General features: G+C 32.5%; 1 protein-coding gene across 1 annotated transcript; it reads left to right on the top strand.

Moving 5' to 3' along the window:
* The first annotated feature begins 7384 nt into the window (after positions 1-7384).
* On the top strand, positions 7385-14076 carry LOC111051864. Its single transcript, XM_022338439.2, has 4 exons — positions 7385-7521; positions 9759-9947; positions 13269-13364; positions 13904-14076. The coding sequence occupies exons 1-3, from the start codon at positions 7474-7476 to the stop codon at positions 13344-13346; spliced, it is 315 nt and encodes a 104-aa protein (XP_022194131.1). The 5' UTR covers positions 7385-7473; the 3' UTR covers positions 13347-13364; positions 13904-14076.
* Positions 14077-20427: the final 6351 nt, after the last annotated feature.

The raw sequence follows: 20427 nt of genomic DNA, 5'->3' as shown, positions 1-20427 counted from the left end.
GGCAGATAGGCCCACACCCCCCTTCCATTTCAATATGGCAAACATATGTGCATGATTGTTCTTTGTTGTCCAATAGCAACCCGTCAAGGTAGATAAGATATAAATGATTTGATTCATGACCTAAGACATAACAATGCATGGATAATGAGAGGTCCTTGAATATTAGAGGATTTCTAAAAAATTAAGGATAGGTATAATACTGTGATGGTACCTATTATTAAGATTAGTTAATTTTCTTGCGGTGTGTGCCAGAACAAGGGTTAGCGCATATATGAAGGTACAATTTGTTTTTTAATAAATTAATACTGGATTTGGTGAGCGATGAAACATATTTAGAAAATAGATCTCGAGTGAAAAATGATAAACGATTTCAACACTGTGTGAAATAATAAATACCACTGGCTTTCAAACAAGACAGTTGAACAATATGTTTAAATTTGATAACTACTTAATTGAATGGATATTATATAATTTCAAACAATAAATTATTAAAAAATCATAAGGTTTTGGTGAAAGTTGCGTTCTGTTACAAGACAAGGGGACTATTTGCTCAGTTCGGAATCAGTATAGTTTCATAGGTAGGAACTAAAAACCATAGAATACCTAATGAAATCTGGTTTAGCCTATACAACAGTATCTGTGTATTTTTTTCGTATCGTTTTTTATTGCGGGTGATGCCCAAATGAGCTTTTTGCTTGTGCGAAGGTAATGGAGAGTGAGAGGGTGATTTGATGAGATGATCAAACGTCCATGCCTACAGGCTGGATCCGAACCCACAAATGGGTAGAGCTACAGACTGAAGGGTGTAATGCCCTAGTCACGGCTACCCTGGCCGACCGACTCTAATCCAGCAGTATAATGCCATTCCTTTTTTTCGTTTTCATTACTTTTCTTTTCCATCTGTTACAAATTTCTTCAAATTTATATGTCTTTAATAATATATTGCTCAACTCCTAATTTCAAACATGAGTACCCATAATTAGTGATGTAAAATTCCCGAGAAATTTAAGATCGAGGAAATATTCCCAGATAATTTGAGAGAAATATTCCCAAAAATCATAAATTCCCGGGAATTGATGGGAACTTAAGGAAATTTATGATTTCTTTCATGAAAAATGACCGAAAAAGACGTTTTTTGTTACACAAGGTCTCAATTACCTGTTAAACAACAGATTTATGTAAGAAATATAAGGATGAATAACTTATAAATTGTAGTAAGTTCAAAGAAGAAAGTAATTTGAAGTTTATAGACTGAAAGGAGAAATGATCACTCAATAAATCATTCAATTGCACCACTATTATCATGCTACTTTCATGTCTTACAAGTTGAATAAGATTTTTTCACTGACTAATAAATGCCTGTAATCAGGTAAACAAAGTATTGAGTGTAATATTAACTTTCATTGCATGATTTTATTCAATTTCTCCGCACAAAAATAAATGAACCCCTAAATAAGCATTAGAGTAGAATATCAATCCAAAAATTAGAAATTACTGTATAAAATACAGCAAAATAGGCTAAACTAAAACAAGGAGCATACTCGAGTTTAATTCAATATTAAAAAGAAAATAATTCCATAGCTCACAACCTTTCAAGAGTCATTGAAGCTCACTTAACTTGTAATAAGATACTAGTCCAGGCAACGAATGCTCAAAAAGATATAGAGGGAGAAGTTTGGAACCCAATTTTTGACCTCGCAGTCCTTTTAAGGATAGTGAGGGGGTAAGCATATAAAATGTCCTCACTCCTACCACACTCAGCACTAAAAATGCTATAAAAATTGATGGAAAGCATAAAAAAGAAATAATGCATTTAATTGAAGAGAATTGAATGCTCTACAACTCACTGTCTTTTAAATACTTGTATAGTCCAGTCAATGAAAGATTATTAAGGGAAAATTTTGAAACACAATTTTTGACCCCGTAGCTTTCCTTTTAAGGATAGTAAGGGAGTAATCATTTTGAAAGTCCTCACTACTACCCCCTGTGTAAAAAAATACATTTTTTCGATGCATTGTTGTTGCGTGTAATAAGCCCTGAAAGTGCAAAAAGTTGGAAGAATAACTGTCTTTTCAAAGATTTTACACTTTTAAAAGTGAATATCTCAAAAACTAAATAAAATATCACAAGACTCTACTGTACAAAACTTGTAGGAAATCTATCTAGCTTCATTTTTACTCAGTTAGCCATGTCGCTGAAATGCATTGTTTCCCAGTTAGCGTGTCAGCCAGAAATGAAAAAATGCAACTTTTAAACTACCCTCATCCCTTTAGCTCAAGGAGTAGGGATGAGGACTTTTGATATTTTCACCTTCTTACTAGATCAAACAAAGCTGCGAAGTCAATATTGTGTTTCAAACTTCCCTCCCAATTTCCCTGACAATTGATCTATTGTTGTTAAACTGAAGATTCCACACTCAACACTTAAACGGCTGTAATAATCGTTGGGAGATGCGTAAAATAATGAGACCATGGATGAAATTGAAGAGAATATAATGCTCTATGAGCCCATGATTAGCACGGATTTTTTCAATGAATCGTTAAAAAGTTATAAGGCCAAAAAGATGAAAAATGGGTTTTTTTCCAAAAGGTTTTATACCTTAGAGAGCTCATACCTAAAAAACTATAAGAGATATGGAAAAATGTTGGAGATGAAACTTGTAGGATAATTTGTGAGCTTTAATATTATGATTGTGTTCGACAAAAATTCTCGAAAGGCGCATATTGTTCGAGATATATGCAAAAAACAAAATATGGCACTTTCTAACCACCCTCACCACCTTAGCACAGGGGGTAGGAGTGAGGACTTTTGATATGTTTACCCCCTTACTACCCTTAAAAGAGCTAAAAAAGGCTCAAAGAATGATGATTATATCAATGTAAAATGTGGCTGAGCTTGATCAATATCAAATAGAATGATGATTTATTGATTATATTCGTGTGAAATATGAGTGGGATTGATCAATTTTAACTCATTTTTAGACAATCATTTTTGAGCAATTTTATAAATTCCCTCAAGTTCCCTTAAATTCCCAAAATTTCTTGGCCTCGGAAATATTCCCGGAAATAAAAAAATATTTATTAAATAATTATAAAAATATATTTCAGATTATACTCTGAATAAAATAATTTATGACTCCAGCCACCACCAGTCGACCAAATATGAAAGTGTTGCCAGATTGTGTGAAATTGAGACTTTCTCAAATTTTAAACTCAGCAACTTAATGCAAACTTATGTGATTGGATACAGTAAGACAGCACTGCAGAGGAGGCGTTGTAAAACGGACTAATCTATGACAATAAATTAGCAGCAATAGTAGATTCAGATTGGTCTTTAGAAAAGTGAGTCTGAATATCTGCATTGATAAGTATACCAAATACTATGTTTTATTCGAACGCCATAATATATCGTCTTGATATGTTAAAAATATACCCAATTTTTTATGATATTTGATTTTCCACTCGCAGAATAATAATTGATTGTACTATGATTGACTCTCCTCTTCATGGAATGCAAGATATTCGATGGTTATGATAGACTAGCAGGTAACCCGTGCTCCGCAAGGGACAATTATTGAAACTTGACATAATGAACTCTTGAAGAATTTAAAATAGGCCTATACCCATCCCCGGTAAATAAAGAATCTGTATGCAAAATTTCAAGTTAACCAGTCCAGTAGTTCAGACGTGATGATGCGTTATTCGTGAATTTCCTATCCCGTGCGTGTATAAGCCAATTGTTTCCATTATTATATTATAGATAGAGGAAGCTTTTGTGAAATATAAAAGTATTTCTTCAGTTTTTTAATTCGTGAAATATGAGTGAAACACCTTACTTATAAATATCAACGCTCTCAACGGTTGGCAACTTTGCTTTATACTATTGTTATTGTGATCAGGATGATAATAAAATAGAAAAATATTTGTATGTCTTTTGTCGATGGAGAGTCCCTTACGGAATGTACCACTTTTCCTGATATTTCGGCCGACAACGGTCCTTTCGACTGTTCTATATTCCAGCCGAGAGCCGAGACCAAAAATTCAACGTTCCCATCCGAAAAAAAACGGGAGTAACATAGCTAAAAACTTTTTGTCATACCTGAGATCGAGCCCGGCACCTCTGTAGACTGCTATGCAGGCACTTCTAACGCATGATCTAACTCGGCGTCAAATCTACACAGTCTGTAGAAGCCAATCTGAAAAAAAATTAAAATAATAGATAGTTACACAATCGTACAGCTCAAATTTAACATGTTCATCATCAAGTGGCTGTGAGACAATTTATATCCCTATATTGTAGAGCCTGTATTATAGAGAGTGATTCTTTGTCGTGTTACCCAGTTTTTAATGTAATTTAAAAAAAGAATAAAAATATAGTTGTTTTATAGAAAAGGGATAACATATTCTATTGCTCATTTCTTATTTAGGTACTTAAGGATACGCTCAAAATGCCTACCTATTAAGATTATACACGCTTTGACTCTTTCTACCATACTATTATTGTTCTATGGTAAAAAACATTCTTATCATAAGACGACCGGAATCCACACAGAATGTTACACAGCTAGAGGATAATCGACTCGCACTGCCGGGTGTATACCGATTTAGTAGGGCTTCCAGCCCTCACAATTTCCAGCGAAAAAACGACATTTTCCTTTATTAGAAATAGATTACCACATACTCACAATATGTTAACATGGCTGAAAATCACTCTGTAGGATCCTACTTGAATTCATATTACAAGTGCACGGCTCACGGAATTGTTTATTATACAACGGAGTGTATTATACGATTAATTCAATTATTATACAACTCATATAACTTGTAATATCGGGGCAACGAGCTTCGCTCGTTATTTATTTATTGATAAACAGAACACAATTCTTTAAAATAATTAGGGAAGAACTAACAGGCACAGCCTAAAACTGTTTCTTCCCCGAATTTTGATTTATACACTATTAATAGTCCAAAAAGTAGGCTATGTTTCATACACTTGAATTCAGGGCCAATTTTCAGTCCAAACATTTGAAAACAGAAAAGTTCTAGATTGTTTACAGACCAAATTGAATAACTAAATAACACTCACTCATCACTTAAAACGGTAAAATAATGATTAACTTTGAAAATTATGATGAATTTATCATAACATCGCAAAAAAATGTTTTTATTTTGAATATGATTATAATTTTTTATTAATCCTATTATATTAAGCGAGCAATTTCTGTACGTCTGTTTATATTTTTATATTTTTGTATCTGGTTATTTATGTTCAACGGATCTCGAAAACGGCTATAACGATTTTTACGAAATTTGGAATATAGTAGGTTTTTGATATAAAGATTCTATTGCACTAGGTCTCATCCCTGGGAAAACTCGCTGAAGGACATGAAAAGGATAATTCTTCCTTGGAAAAACAGATGATAATTATTTCGTCGACTGTCGATAACAGAAGATGCGTGTGTCGTGAAGTTTTTCGGTTTATCGTTTGATAGTTTGACACCTTATAATATTATATATCATAATATTCTAAGTTAGTCATTATTTTATAGTTCGAAGTGATTAGTGAGTGTTATTTTGTTATTCAATTTGGTATGTAAACAATCTGAATTAGAACTTTTATGTTTTCAAATATTTGGACTGAAAATTTGACCTGAATTCAAGTGTATGGAACATAACATACTTTTTGGAATATTAATAGATCGTGTACATATTAAGTGTATAGATCAAAATTCGGGGAAGAAACAGTTTTGGGCTGTGCCTGTTGGTCCTTCCCCAATCATTTTAAAGAAAGTTCTGTTTATCAATAAATAAATAACGAGTGAAGCTCGGTGCCCCGATATTTATGAATAATTTGACCTATCAAACCCTTGAGGTTTCTTCATCTATTAGGTCGTGTTTATATTTACAGCTAACGTATAGCCGTCAGCTTATGAATTTCGGGGATGAGATATTTTGATTTTTCACAGACGCACTCGCTCACTCACTTCCATTATCCACAGACGAAGAAAGTCTCAGCTGTTTTTCCAAGGATGATTCATCCTTTTTATGTCGTTCAGCAAGTTTTCCTAGGGATGAAACCTAGTGCAATCAAATTTTTATATCATAAACCTACTATGTTCCAAATATCGTGAGAATCGTTAGAGCCGTTTTCGAGATCCGATGAAATACAAACATATAAGCATCTAAACATATAAACATCTGAACATATAAAAATCTAAACATATAAACAGAAATTGCTCGTTTAATAGTATAGGTATAGGATAACTCATTTTCTTTCAAGACTTATAATAATTCCAGCTTGTCTATTAATGATGACATTCCATGTATTACCCAAATACCATCAGGTTTCAATGTGCCACGCAAAACATGGTGAGCATTGAATAGAGTACGAACGCGGCACGGTAGATGTGTATTTATGCATCAATAAAAACAAATTCTAATTCATCTTTTTCTGTGAGTGTGGAGACGTTCACACTATAAGGCATATTGTAGAGGAGTATCCTTCTGCACTTCATCACAAAATGGTTGTAAATAATTCAGAACTCTTCAAATCTAGAGCCACTCCTCAAAAATGGGTTGAAAAGGGCAAAAACTGACCCCTCTGCACCCCCTTTTCTGATTTCGCTCGGAAATTTCTCCACTGGAATTTACTTAACTTGCCAAGTTGAACAAAAAAGTTCCTGCAACTTTGTTCAAGCTTGATACCGTAATTGAAAAATTATAGCTTATGTATTTTCCCTCAAGCATTTGAGAATTTATTAAGGTAAATTAAAATTATTATCAACATAAAAATTTGTGCTTAAAGAAATTTAATACATTTTTCGATAAATGATACTGTATATGAATTGTCGTGAAATGATAGGCATAATTCATGGAAATGATAGGCATATCAAAAATAATAAGTTACAGTTTTTCCCCACGTATTTGCGCATTTATTACCTATGAAATAATATCTGCATTGAACCAGAAAAAAGGGATAAGTTTCAAAAACATAACATGTATGATTTAATGCAATGCAGAATATTGATTAAAGAATCTACCAGGGCATGAAGTGAATAATAATCATATCCTCAAAGAGAATAAGTACAATAGTAGCGCTGCAACAGTTGTTCAAACAATTTTCTATAAAATTCTTTAACCATCAAAATTTGATACAATTTATGATACATTCACAGAATAGAATGACATGAAGAACATAATAATCAAACAAATTCACCTTGCTGAGAAGAGAAAGATTGAAACAATAGAGAAAAACAATAATGGTTGCAGTTATGATGAGGTTTGATTGACGTTTACGGAGGAGAGTTTTCTTTGTCTCATATTTTAGAGTATTATTAATTTCAACAATATAGTTTTAATCAGAGCGAATTGTCTATGATGAAGGTCTATGGGGGACGAAATGAATATAAATAGGAATTTCGACAATGGTTGTTCTACATTGCTTAGGTTCAACAGCTAGAGATCCAAAGGCAGTATGTCAGCCATAAGCTTTACTGTCTTAGCCGTGTGCATAGCACTAGCCGTAAGTAATACTTCATTTTTGATTATTTTAAATATTGAGTAAAAATTATCAAAGTATCTCAGTTATAATATTGAGAGACAATGCTTATTTATAAAAATATAATTTAAACATGTTTGGATCAAATATGTGCGCTAAAATCATTCCAATTAATTATGTACGGTACATTCAAGATTTCGAACCAAAAAAAATATAATTCAAATCTGTATAGTACAGAATATAGCATCTCCAATATAATAAACAGCTTTCTATGAAGCGAGGAGTACATTCCATTGATGGATAAAAATACAGCACATAGGTAGTTGCCTTGAGTAAATTTTTGATAAAGCTTCATTCATAACGTTGAGTACGGTACGGAAGGTAATATTTTTAAATAGTCTAATGTATTAAATCTTGGTAGCTGAAGAATTAATTTTTTGTCATTTTGGAGAAAGTAAAATGTTTTACTGTCTATTGCATTATTTTCATATTGGTTCATAGTTTTATAATTTGTTTCACTTTTTTATTGTGGATGATGCCCACATGAGCTTTCAGCTTGTGCGTGGGTAATTTTATGAGATGATCAAACGTTCATGCCTACAGCGGGATTCGAACCCTCGACCAGGTAGCGCTAGCAGACTGAAGGGTGGAAAGCCTTCGGAATTGTTAGTTGTCTTGGCTATCCTGGCCGACTAATTATTACTCCCTAGATAAAAGGGATAATAATTAACATGATATTATAAAATTTGACAAAAATAAAGGTTTCCGAGAGAATTCAATTTTTGGGAAACTGATTAATTATTTGTTTATAATTTTCATAGTTCAGAATTCATGAATAATTCAAGAACTTTTAGTCACTATAAACTATTATTCATTTTAAGTAGTTGGAAGAACGTGATTTGGCCTTTGAGGAGTTTCAACGTCAAGGAGAGCGGCAGAATGGTTTGCCACCATAATGCTATCAATAGCTGGACCAACAAAACCATGACACAGAATGGTTGAAAAATTCAGTGACTGCAAGCCACATGATTATAAACAGTGAAAATAACAACCTCGCCTGGAATAATCCAAGCATTGTTACAAGGCAGCCTTTCTCATTGCAACAAGATGCTTGCAGTTGGAATATTTCAAGCAAATATATTTTAAATCACAATACCTTATGAGCCTATACAATGCATACCATGCAGCCGCTCTCCAAACTTTAAAATTCCTTGAGACTGAAATACCATCTTCCGACCCCTTTTGACATGTGGAAAAATAATTTCATTATTTCTGAAAAACTTTCTCGCTTCTACCACCAACTTATCTTATGAAACAGAAATGTTTCTAGTAAGTCGAAATTTTCATGTTTTCTACTCGAAATGTCTTGACATTGACGAACGTAATAATTCAATAAAAAATAACTATGTGACAGATAGAAAAGATCCAGACACCAATGAAAATGAGACATTCTCTTCGTTATTTAGATATAAAATTCTTACTCATTACGACACCCCATGTTTTTGGTAGAAGTGCATTTTGCGATGTTTCCAATTTCATCAAAACACTGAATTTTCTTTTAATCCATCAATCTTGAAGTATTTCAGCACTAATGGAATATCGGGGATAATATTCTACATACAATTCTTTAGTTAAATTAGAAATTTGAGATAGTTGCAGTTTCATAAAATTTGACAATGCTGTAATTTATTGGGATGAAGGGCCAAGTCTCAACTTACAACACACAAACTCCAAATCTTATCTTTATCTTATCAAGTCACGCATCAGTTGAGTAGAAAGGTAACACACGAGTATGTACTTCTCTCTATTCTCATTATTTGGTAGAACCATCCAGCAAAGGTTCTTTCAAACTATCATCAAAATTTGCTGTGTGCTGAGTATTAGGATTTCCATTCGATGGATATATGTAATTAGTTGAGTTTTCACGTGAAATAGCTGTGTGCAGTAGTCTTCAGAGTATTTTTGATAACACTTACTTGGATTTTCGTTCAATGGATAATTTAATAATGTAATTGTATAGTGAGAGATGTTGTGGTATTTCTCCATAATTGAAAGAATAAGACGTTGATGTTGACAATACCACTGTATTTGCTCAAAACCAATTTAGATTACAGAACCATGTTTCATGGCATCAACGTCTTATTCTTTCACACTGAATAATTATTTAAAATGGATGAGTTTGTACCTGAAATTGCTGTGTGCAGAAGTCTTCAGATTATTTGTTAGAACTTATTTGGATTCGCGTTGGTTGCATTTTGCAGAGTGCAAACCCCAACCCGAAGCCGATGTTTGGAGCGATGGGCTCAGCGATGGGTTCAGCGATGGGCTCGACAGCATCCAGCATGGGCTCAGCCGTTTCCAGCAGCTCTTCTTCAGCCGTGGAGACCATGGAGTCCTCTTCATCATCCGTCCAACAATCCGCCTCTTCATCAATGGCTGCCGGTGCTTCGGTAAGGAAATAATAATTAATAATGAATTCTATTTCCACCACAAAAGCGAAGAAATTTCACAAAACTTTTTGTAAATTAACTGACCACTACATCAAGTAAGCGTAGCCAGGGTGTAATTGAGCTATTGTAATTTAAATAAACACAAAATAGTTCAAGTCTAGTCCTCATAACTGTTCAAACATCGATGCTACCTGAAGCGCAACACATCTAAGTAATTTTTGTCATAGTCATTCAATCTCAGTTGTTTTCCATGCATCAAGACGGTAAACAGCTGTTTGCAGAACAAATAGACATATGATTCTCATTACAGCATACTGTACTGTAATGAAACCATATGTTTTCTTTACAGTCGAGTATGTTTCCTAGTTCCGAAATAGGAACAGCAAAACTGCTACAAAAACCCACCTTCGGCGCTCCAGGTGGAAGTTTTGTCACTTCCACAAAGTTCCTGAATCGGAATTTGTAAACTAGGTTATGTTTATAGAATGCATGTAGTAGCTTCTGCACAAGCAGGTAATGTTTTCTATTTCTCAATTATTCTTCTTTAGATTATTATGACAAAAAATAGTGTAACTTGGACGTGAATGTATTTTGCAGTGCTCGAATGAAATTCTAGACTCGGCTAACGCCTCGACTAGAAACATCATTCTCGCCTGCAAAAGACCCCTTCCCATCCTTGTGACGTAAGATACTATTGAAGTTGAAACAAAAACACATATCTATTCTATTACCATTATTCTATCTTGATATAGGTACTCTTCAAGAGCCAAGTGTCGTTTATTACAAACAGCCCTTTCTTAGTTCTCTTGTTTGTTAGTTTGAGTGGGAGGAGAACATGTCCTTAGGTCATATGATATTTTGTTGAAGATGTAAGGCCCTAAATACAAGAATGAGTGCCTAAAGTGATTATTATTGACTTTTGGGGTTTTATACAGCTGTCTATTAGAGCTTCTCATAAAATGGTGGTATAAGTTGTCTGTCTCAATGTTCCCATTTTTCAGGTAAAATAGTTTTAGAAGCTTGAAAACAAATGGTAGATTTTGAATAGGCATAATTTTGTCACCACACTATAGTCTAATAGAGGCTCAATGTATTTATTGTAAAAAAAAGCTTTGTAATTTTCTTGTTCTATTGACATAAGAGTTATCCATTTCGAATACGTAATTTTGTAATTATTATGAATTTTTAAATTCCGATGGATATTTTGTAGTAACTCTGTCCTGCAGTGCAATAATTGGATTTCAAAGAACTGGAAGAAGAGTGAAATGACAACTCATAATGTAAATTAATTACTAAGGATGAGGACAGTTCGATTTAATCTAATTCACGTGAAATGTTCATAGAAAAATATTGATACTTTAACTTTTTCCGATAAAAACTCCACTATCAAGATACAAAAAAAATCAATTTCACCCGCAAAGTAATTTTTTACCGCATAAGTACAATCTTCGATTATTTATATTCGATTCGTCCATAAGAACATATAGATATAACTGCTCTGTTGAATAAACAAAAAATCTGGTGTGGTACACTCACACAACTTTCCTTGCTCATATTTGAAACAACGATCAGACTTTTGTATATGTGTATATATAATTGTTTTCAGAGTACTTTTTCCTTTGTGTAAATTGTGAAATTCGATGATTTTTTTAGTCGACATTTTTTTTAAGTCGTCAAAACAGCTGTTCTACAGATGAAATATCTCGACTATGTGTTCTTTTTATGAACTGCTCTACCTACGTACCTCATGCACGAGAAGGAGGTTACAAAGTCCATTTCTCAAGGATGGGGTGGACTCCCCATTAGTTTCCCAGAAAAGAGACTCATGCCAGTTAATAGAGCTGATAAATAACTATACAGAGTATGAATTTGAAAAAAATCGGTCAAGTTATTTTGAGAAAATCGTGAAAAACATGGTTTTTTTAGTAATTATCCGCCATTTTTCTCAAGTATATTACGGAGCTCCTGCAATTTTCTCAGAGATGAGACTCATGTCAGTTGATAGGGCTTATAAATAGCTATCCATGGTATGAATTTGAAGAAAATCGTTAGAGCCGTTTTCGAGAAAACCGTGAAAAACATGGTTTTTTAGTAATTATCCGCCATTTTTTCCGCCATTTTGAATTGAATTTTATTGAATTTCTTATTGTCAGATCCTCATGGTATAAGGACCTTGAGTTTAAAATTTCAAGTCAATCGGTTGATTAGGAATGGAGTGATCGTGTTCACAGACATACACACATACACACACACACACACACACCACACACACACACACACACACACACACACACACACACAGACCAACACCCAAAAATCATGTTTTTGGACTCAGGGGACCTTGAAACGTATAGAAAACTTGAAATTAGGGTACCTTAATTTTTTTGGAAAGCAATACTTTCCTTACCTATGGTAGTAGGGCAAGGAAAGTAAAAATGATCAGCAGAATCAGGCCGTAACACTATTTCTTCGCCTTTCCTTTAAATTATTTCCTGTTCTTCATAGATGAACATTTTCAAATTAAAATAATAAATCTAATTTTTCACACAAAGTATTATATTTAAAAACATTGATATTGGAACATGAAATCACTTCCCTCTTGATAATCATTGTAATTCTGTATTTGGAATATTCATTATTTTATTTGTGTAGATTTTCAATTGATTGATATATTTCTCCTTATAATTCAGAATAGTCAATTTAATTGATATTAATTTAGATTAATTTGGATCAAAAAAATTAATTGATGAATTCGGATTTTCGTTTGATAATATCATTATCAAACTGTTTAAGGAAAAACTCATTATTTATGAGAATTTTGATGTATTTCCATATTTCCCTAACAATGATGTTCTTTAATAAGTTCTAGTTGACACAGAATTTAGTTAAATTTAGATTTTTTTCAATTCAAATCAATTTATTTTCCATTTTTTACAATATATAGACTACAGAGCATGAAATCTCCATAGTTACTGCAATAATTACCATTTAACTAAAATATCACAATCATACCCTGAAGAACATTACAAAAAATGAAATTATATTATGGAAAATAATCCCAAAGGTTACAAAAACCTGTTTGGGCAGAAAAAAACGATAAAAAAGACTTAAAATAAAAAAAGAATTGTTACAGTTAACAAAGCAAATTAAGAAAGAGTAAAATGAAAACAAAAAAAGACAAGAAAAAAAGGAAAGAGAACTTCAGTATCAGTTTAACATTATAAAAATACTAACAATATTACACTATACACAATAACAATACAAACTAATGTAATGATTTTTGTTTGATAGTTATTATAACAATGCTATTTCCAATTTCAGGCTATGGACTACAGCATGGGCTTGAGAAATTTGTACGGAGTGAATCCTTACTTCAGACAATACATGCCTTTCTTGTAGCCCTACTAGACTCAAAAAGTGAGTATGATAATTCATAACCAGAGAATGGGTTAGTTCGGGGTGGTACGATGGAGAGCAAATTTGAATATTTCTGTTTTCATTTCAATCCAGGGTAGTCAATCAAACAGCTAGTAGAAAAAATACTACAAATCAAAGTGGTGTCTGTGCTAATTTTAATATCTATAGTTAAAGGGAGATTCACTTTCAACTGTCAGCATTTCATGACTTCATGGGAAGCATTGTTGTAAAGTTGCTTTTTCAAATGAATATTTCTGAACTGTAGTCCTCCTGAGTAGGCCTAACTATGTATAATTGCACATCAATTGTTGAGACTTGTCAATAATGATCAATTTTATAATAGATACGGTAATTATATTCAGATATAATATTGTATTTTTATTATTTATGTATCTCTAATATTATCAATTCATTCTAAATAATATTCAATACGATCTCTTTGGATGGTTGAGTTATGGATTACATAATAAAGAGAAAATATTCTTCTACAAATTGATATTTGGATTAATAATGTAAATGTTGTTCAAATTACTTTACAGATTGTCTGATACACATCATACACATTCTTTTTGGGAGAATAGCTGCTAAGCTTAACCACGATTATAAGTACGAAAAATTTGATGGAATTTTCTAATTACCAGCAACAAATATCTCTAGTAAACCAGAATAAAAGTTGTAAAATTTGAGAAAATAAAAATCTTTTGGAGCCCTATGCTTGAATATTTTCGGATCCTCGTTCTTAGAAAGCAATAAATCATCAAAAATATTTGTATAGTATATATGAGAGAAAAATTGAGAAAATTTTTATTGGTCCATATGAAGTAATCTAATAAAGGAAAAGCTTCTTGTAAACAAGATGAAAATCTAATTATTAAAGGTGTTTTTTGTATGTTATATTTCCTTGCTTGAGATATATCATGCCAATGGTGCATTATGTGAATTTGGGTTTGAGGCAACGGTTATATCGAAACCAGGAGGTACTTTTAACGAAGTGACAAGGGATATTGACATGCTCACAAAAGACTACAATGTAAATGACAGCCTAGTCATTTTATCAGGTACTAACAACGAGGTTAATGGAACAGTACAGCCTACAAACTTGGACCTAAGTAGAATAAGGAAAATTTCTAAACGCTCAAAAGTAGTCATATTATCCTTCCCATTTAGGAATGATAAACCATTAATGAATATCAATGTAAATACGCTCAACGCATAGATGGCTGATGAAATTACAAATATACCTAACACTAAGATCCTTGATCTGAGCAATTTTGACATCACTGATTATACGCAGCATGGCTTGCATTTATACAAACAAAAAGGTAAACCAATATTAGTAAAATTGTTGAACAATCATATCTTGGAAATAAATGATAACACTGATTATGCAGGTAGGCCAGTATCCAATATTCCAATAATAAATTGTGGGCTTGCAGAAGGTATTGATAGGGGTAGATTAGACTGGATAGGACACATGAGAGAAGAAGTGGAGTCAAAGGGGCAAACTACAGGTGATAAAGGAAATGAAAATGTATCTGCTGAGCTAAATGAAAATGTTTCACTATTGTTAGGACAAACACCTCAATTTGGTGCTATGATGAATACGAGTACATTTAGTTTAAACTATTTAGTTCAAAAATCTGTGTGAGCGCACTCACACAACTTTCCTTACCGTTATGAAAATGTATCACCTGACCCTAGTGTTCACGCGCATCTCAAGTCTACTATTCAAAGATCCAAGCCAGCTGGTGACAGGACAATAACGCTGGAGACACACGAAGTCTGCTATCTCTTCATAGTGAATGATTTAATAGAATTATTAATAGTTGCCAACTGAAAATACAGTTTGCAATTGAAATACTAACATTTAATCGAATTTCGAGCTTATTTTAAATTTTAGGTGAAAATGTTACTGAGCATTAATTGTAGAAATTTTTATGCTCAATCTTTTCCACTTAGAATTTTCGTTTAAATTGTATCTGAAGCCTGATAATTGAGAATCTAGAATCAAACTTTGCATAGATGGGGCGGAGCTCCTGGAATTTTTACAGATATGGGACTTGTAGCAGTTGATAGAGCTTATCAATGACTATTTTAGGTATAAATTTGATCAAAATCCTTGGAGCCGTTTACGAGAAAATCACGAAAAACCCTGTTTTGACAACATTTTCGCCATTTTAGCCGCCATCTTGAATTGCATTAGATCGAAATTGTTCATGTCGGATCCTTATAGTGTAAGGACTTTAAGTTCCAAATTTCAAGTCATTCCGTTAATTGGGAGATGCGATATCGTGTACACAGACGCACTCACACTCACACATGTTTTATCATTTCGGGTTACCGAGATACACAGTTTTGAATATAGAAATTGGCCATTTTTCTGGGTATTTAAATAGGGGCTAAAATACATTAAAAGTGGATTTTTTTCATCAAATTTCAATTATGATACATGATTTTGAACCGCCTTGACGAGCTGAGAAGAATGAGCTGTAGTACGAGGAAATATGATCATTCTGTCAAAAGTTATAAGTGTTTAAAGTTAATATCCCCCCTCCCCCAACTACTAAATTCGAAAATTTCTAAGGAATCCTGTTCATAATGAATTGTTCTTTCACGTGATGTGTGGTTTTTTATCTATACTAGGAAAATATCCATGTTGTATAGGGTAGAAGTGGTAGGTTTGCATAATTTTGAAAACCCCTTAAAAAATACCCCTTTTTTGAAAATTCGTAGCTCCGGAACCAAAAAATGGTAGAATCCTGCGCGACCACTCAATTTATTGGAAATCTTATTCTCTTCAATTTTGTCAAGAATGATTTTTCTTGAGAAATTCAAGGTCATGAGATAAAATGAGAAAATTGAAAAAAGTCCGAAATTTTGGGGGTTGTTGGGGGTTTTGGGGGTGAAGCCGCCCTCTGGCGTGTCAGCAAATTTCAGATTCGAATTCAGCGCCCCAGAATACATATAGAACCGTCGAGAAAAATTATTTCGGGGCTGTTTCCTGAAAAACGACCATTTGGACTAGACTAAATTAAAGATAAATCAAAATGAGAGATATGATAGAAATGATCAAGCAATAAAACATAAAAATCTGGTGTGACGCACTCAAACAACTTTCCTTGCCTTGGAAGATGAGATATCATGTACACAGACACACATACACTCACACACACAAATACACATACACTCACACACACAAACACACACACACACACACACACACACACACCACACACACACACACACACCATTACCCAAAAACCACTTTTTTTGGACTCAGGGAACCTTGAAACGTATAGAAATTTAGAAATTGGGGTAGCTTAATTTTTTTCGGCAAGCAATACTTTCCTTACCTATGGTAATAGGGCAAGGAAAGTAAAAAGGAGAGTTGCCAACCTAGAACATTTTAAATTGAATAGAGACAAGAAAACTAGAATTAAGAATTATAGAGTAGAAAATGTGAATTGTAGAGTGAATAATGGGTTTGTAATCTTCCATCAAAACATCCAGCATTTGGAGTCTCGAATTGATGCACTAATAATTACATTACAGGAAATTAAACCAGTCATATTGACAGTCATGTGACTGAAAATAAATTAAATGAAAATGATATTCAAAAAATTAAAATTCCAGCATATTATTGTAAGTGTTGGTATGTAAGGAAGTCTTTTAGGGGGGGGGGAGGCGTATTAATATTAGTATCTGATAAACTAACAGAATGCAGAAACATCATGACAAAGAAAATAAATATTATAAATGAAGATAAGATTTTTGAGACATGTACAATCAAAATAGAAATATATAAGAAGAAAGTGTAGCTGGATTTTATAGAACTCCTTCAGAAAATATTGAGATGTTTCTGGAAAAATTCTATCGATTTTTAATAGAGATCTGTAAGATTAATAAAAATGTAATAATAGGAGGAGACTTTAATGTCGATGTTTTGAGGGAGGGTAGAAAGAAAACTGATTTTATCAATGAAATAAATTTGCATGGTTTAAAATATACCGAAGATATACCCACTAGAATAACTGACTCATGTGAATCGGCAATTGATAACTTTTATCACCAGCCTTAGCAAAAGTGAGATTCTTGTAGAGTGTTTAATTACAGCACTCGGATCACGATGGGCAAATTTTCAATATATTAGATGTAAATAATAAGCATAAAAGTAAAGGATTTATTAAAATGGTTAGGAGGTATAAAAATGATCAAATCACTTGTTTTAAAAATGACCTAGCCACAATAGACTGGACTGAACTTTATTTGAGTCTTATTGAGAGTAAATTCACTTATTTTTACAATTCACTAAAATATTATTTCAATTTGCATTTTCCTCTAAGTAGAATAGTGAAGAAGAGACTTAAAAATGAGTTGAAATTGTCAATGAACACGAAAATCTCATACAAGCTAATAGATCATTTGAGACAAATAAAAGTGATATCAATTTGAAAGAAAATTTATAATCTCATAAGAAACGCTTTAGAAAAACTATTCAATTAAAGAAAACTAAACACATTGAAGCTAGACTAAAAAATTCAACAAACTTAAAAAAATAATTTGGAAAATAGTGAATAGTGAGACACAAATCAAAAATGATAAGGTTTGAAAGAATATTTTACCCAGGAATAACAATTTAGTTATAGATCATCCCTATGATGTCGCAAATATGCTTAACACCAACTTTTATGATAGATTCATATTTGGTGGGTCGAAGTCAATATGTAAATATAAAGTATTATGATAAAAATAAAGTAAGTGATATTAAATCTAGTTTAAGGTACCGTACATGAACTACTCTGAAGAATTAATGACGGTGTATAGCCTTTATATCTACAAAACAATATTACACGTGAAAATAATGAAGACAAATTCCCCAGGCAATCTAGTGTACATGACTATAATACAAGAAATAGGAACAACTTTATTATCAAAGAACATAGAAAAAAGAAGTACAAAGCCCAACCTATATGGGTATCAAATTCATTACTTACCTTCATACTAGTATTAATCATGAAAAATATATTATAAAGTTTAAAAACAAACTGAAAAAGTATATTGTGGAATTGGAATTGTACAGTTATGAAGAATATTATAGTGCCAACTCATTATGTACTTAGACTATCTATTGTTGATGTATTTTGTTTGTTTTTTTTACTTGTATTTATTTTATTATTTTGTTGAAAATAATAAATGAAGAAAGACGCATTCATATACATTTTGATGTATGTTTTGAATAAAGAGATTGATTGGTTGATTGAATCACAAGAGTGCCCGAACATCCACGGACTTTGAATTAAAAAATAGAATTCCTTTAATGGAGGATAAAGTATAATACGGTACCGCACACTAGGCGTTCATAGTACGGTGGGACAAGAAATACATTCATATGTTCAGTGTAATATGGACGCCTTTTTTATTTTATAATTTTATTTTTAACACACGTTGGTATATCATTCGATTTGAGTAAAACAAACGTGAGCTTGTATGATAAGGGCACTGTCTGATGCCAAAAAAAAACAAACCAACGTGCAATATATTAAGTAATCGTAGTTTAATAGTGGTTAAATTCAATAGGATTTCCGTGCAACTGACCCAAAAGTTTCTTGTTTGGCTTATGAGAATACTGACAAACATCTATTGACACTAATATCTCTTCTCTGAAATATAGTAACTGTAACTCTGAAATAACAACTCTAAATTAATATAGTAACTCTGAAATAACATAAACAGTTGAACTAACAACTTCTGAAGAGGTTTATAGAGACTCAGTTTATATTGTGAAGCTTCATAACGAATGAAAATACTGTAAAACGAATGGAATTTACAACATTCAACAGTACTTTCATTACTTAACAGAGTTTACTTATTTTTTATGAAAAGATTAATGAAAGAACTCAGTTGCCTCTTTTACAGTAGCATTCAAAAAAGACAGTGTTTGGGGTTCCTACTTCAACCCAAGAAATTATCTTCTATAAATGAGTTCACTTTCCTAATTTAGTTGAACTGAACCCAACTAGCCTATTTCAGTAGTATATGGAGTTGAATTTATTAAAAAATGAGACAAAATAGAAATAATATTAGTTTACTTACCTTACTGTGATAGAGTGTAGAATCTTACTGGAAACGGTTCAATCTATATAGTAATGCAATACAGTATTCTTTCTTCTAACAGCATACAATTTTCAAGCTGAAGCGGAAAAAATAAAAGATAATTTGTTATAATTCAATTTTCTCTCGAAGAAATTGTACTTTCCAATATTATATTCCTTTTTTGTAACAGGACTTATTTTTAATTTATGCATACATCCAATTACAAATCCTACATACATTGCTTTTTCATGGCAGATAAAGAAAATTGATATACCAAGAAAGAGCAACAGGCTCAGTCTGAAAAAGGACTCGTCCCGAATTTACTAGATTACTACAAGTTCTTCTCTCAAGTTCAATAACTCTCCCAAATTTCCTATATTTACTAGATGTTTGTATGGATATGCCATACTCCAGAAGCAACTTATTCAACGGGCCGTTTGCATAGTCAAAGTTTAAACTGAATTAAATCAGCTGGTGGCTTGAACTCAAAATTAACCACATTATAACGAACGAGACTGACTTTTTAATTGCTTTCAAAACATTGGCATTGATTTAGTTTTGACTTGCCTGGATTGGATTGCTAATCGCAATGCATGTTGCGTCGCAAATTGTGTTATATTGTCTCAGTTCCTCTCGGTTTCAGATCATCTTAGCATCACTACATAACCTGAAAGTTTCTGTTAGATTATGTTTCAAAGGTAAAAGGTAGGTTATTGCTTTTAAATGGCAATAGGCTGGAATTATTCGAAATCTAATAATATCATCCGTGATCAACTGAAATCCGAGATGAAGTGAAAGTCACTCGTCTCAGTGATATTAGAATAAAAGGGATACTCAAATTTTCGTGAAATCATAGAATCAAAAAGTTGATAATAAAATTGAGGTAGCATCATTTTTCTATAAAGAAATGATAGTAAGAGAAGGAAAGTGTGAGAATTGGGTGGTCAAACCGTTAAACCGATAATAATTG

This window comes from Nilaparvata lugens, chromosome 12, assembly GCF_014356525.2.
Source record: "Nilaparvata lugens isolate BPH chromosome 12, ASM1435652v1, whole genome shotgun sequence".
In the NCBI taxonomy this organism is placed as follows: domain Eukaryota; kingdom Metazoa; phylum Arthropoda; class Insecta; order Hemiptera; family Delphacidae; genus Nilaparvata; species Nilaparvata lugens.
The sequence above is the reverse complement of the archived record's forward strand: the minus strand, read 5'-3'. Positions and strand labels throughout refer to the sequence as shown.

Coding starts and splice junctions, on each gene's coding strand:
- LOC111051864 (XM_022338439.2), top strand. CDS start 7,474: ATGTCAGCCATAAGCTTTACTGTCTTAGCCGTGTGCATAGCACTAGCC. Junction 7,522..9,758: donor CCGTGTGCATAGCACTAGCC/GTAAGTAATACT, acceptor TGCATTTTGCAG/AGTGCAAACCCCAACCCGAA. Junction 9,948..13,268: donor CAATGGCTGCCGGTGCTTCG/GTAAGGAAATAA, acceptor TTCCAATTTCAG/GCTATGGACTACAGCATGGG.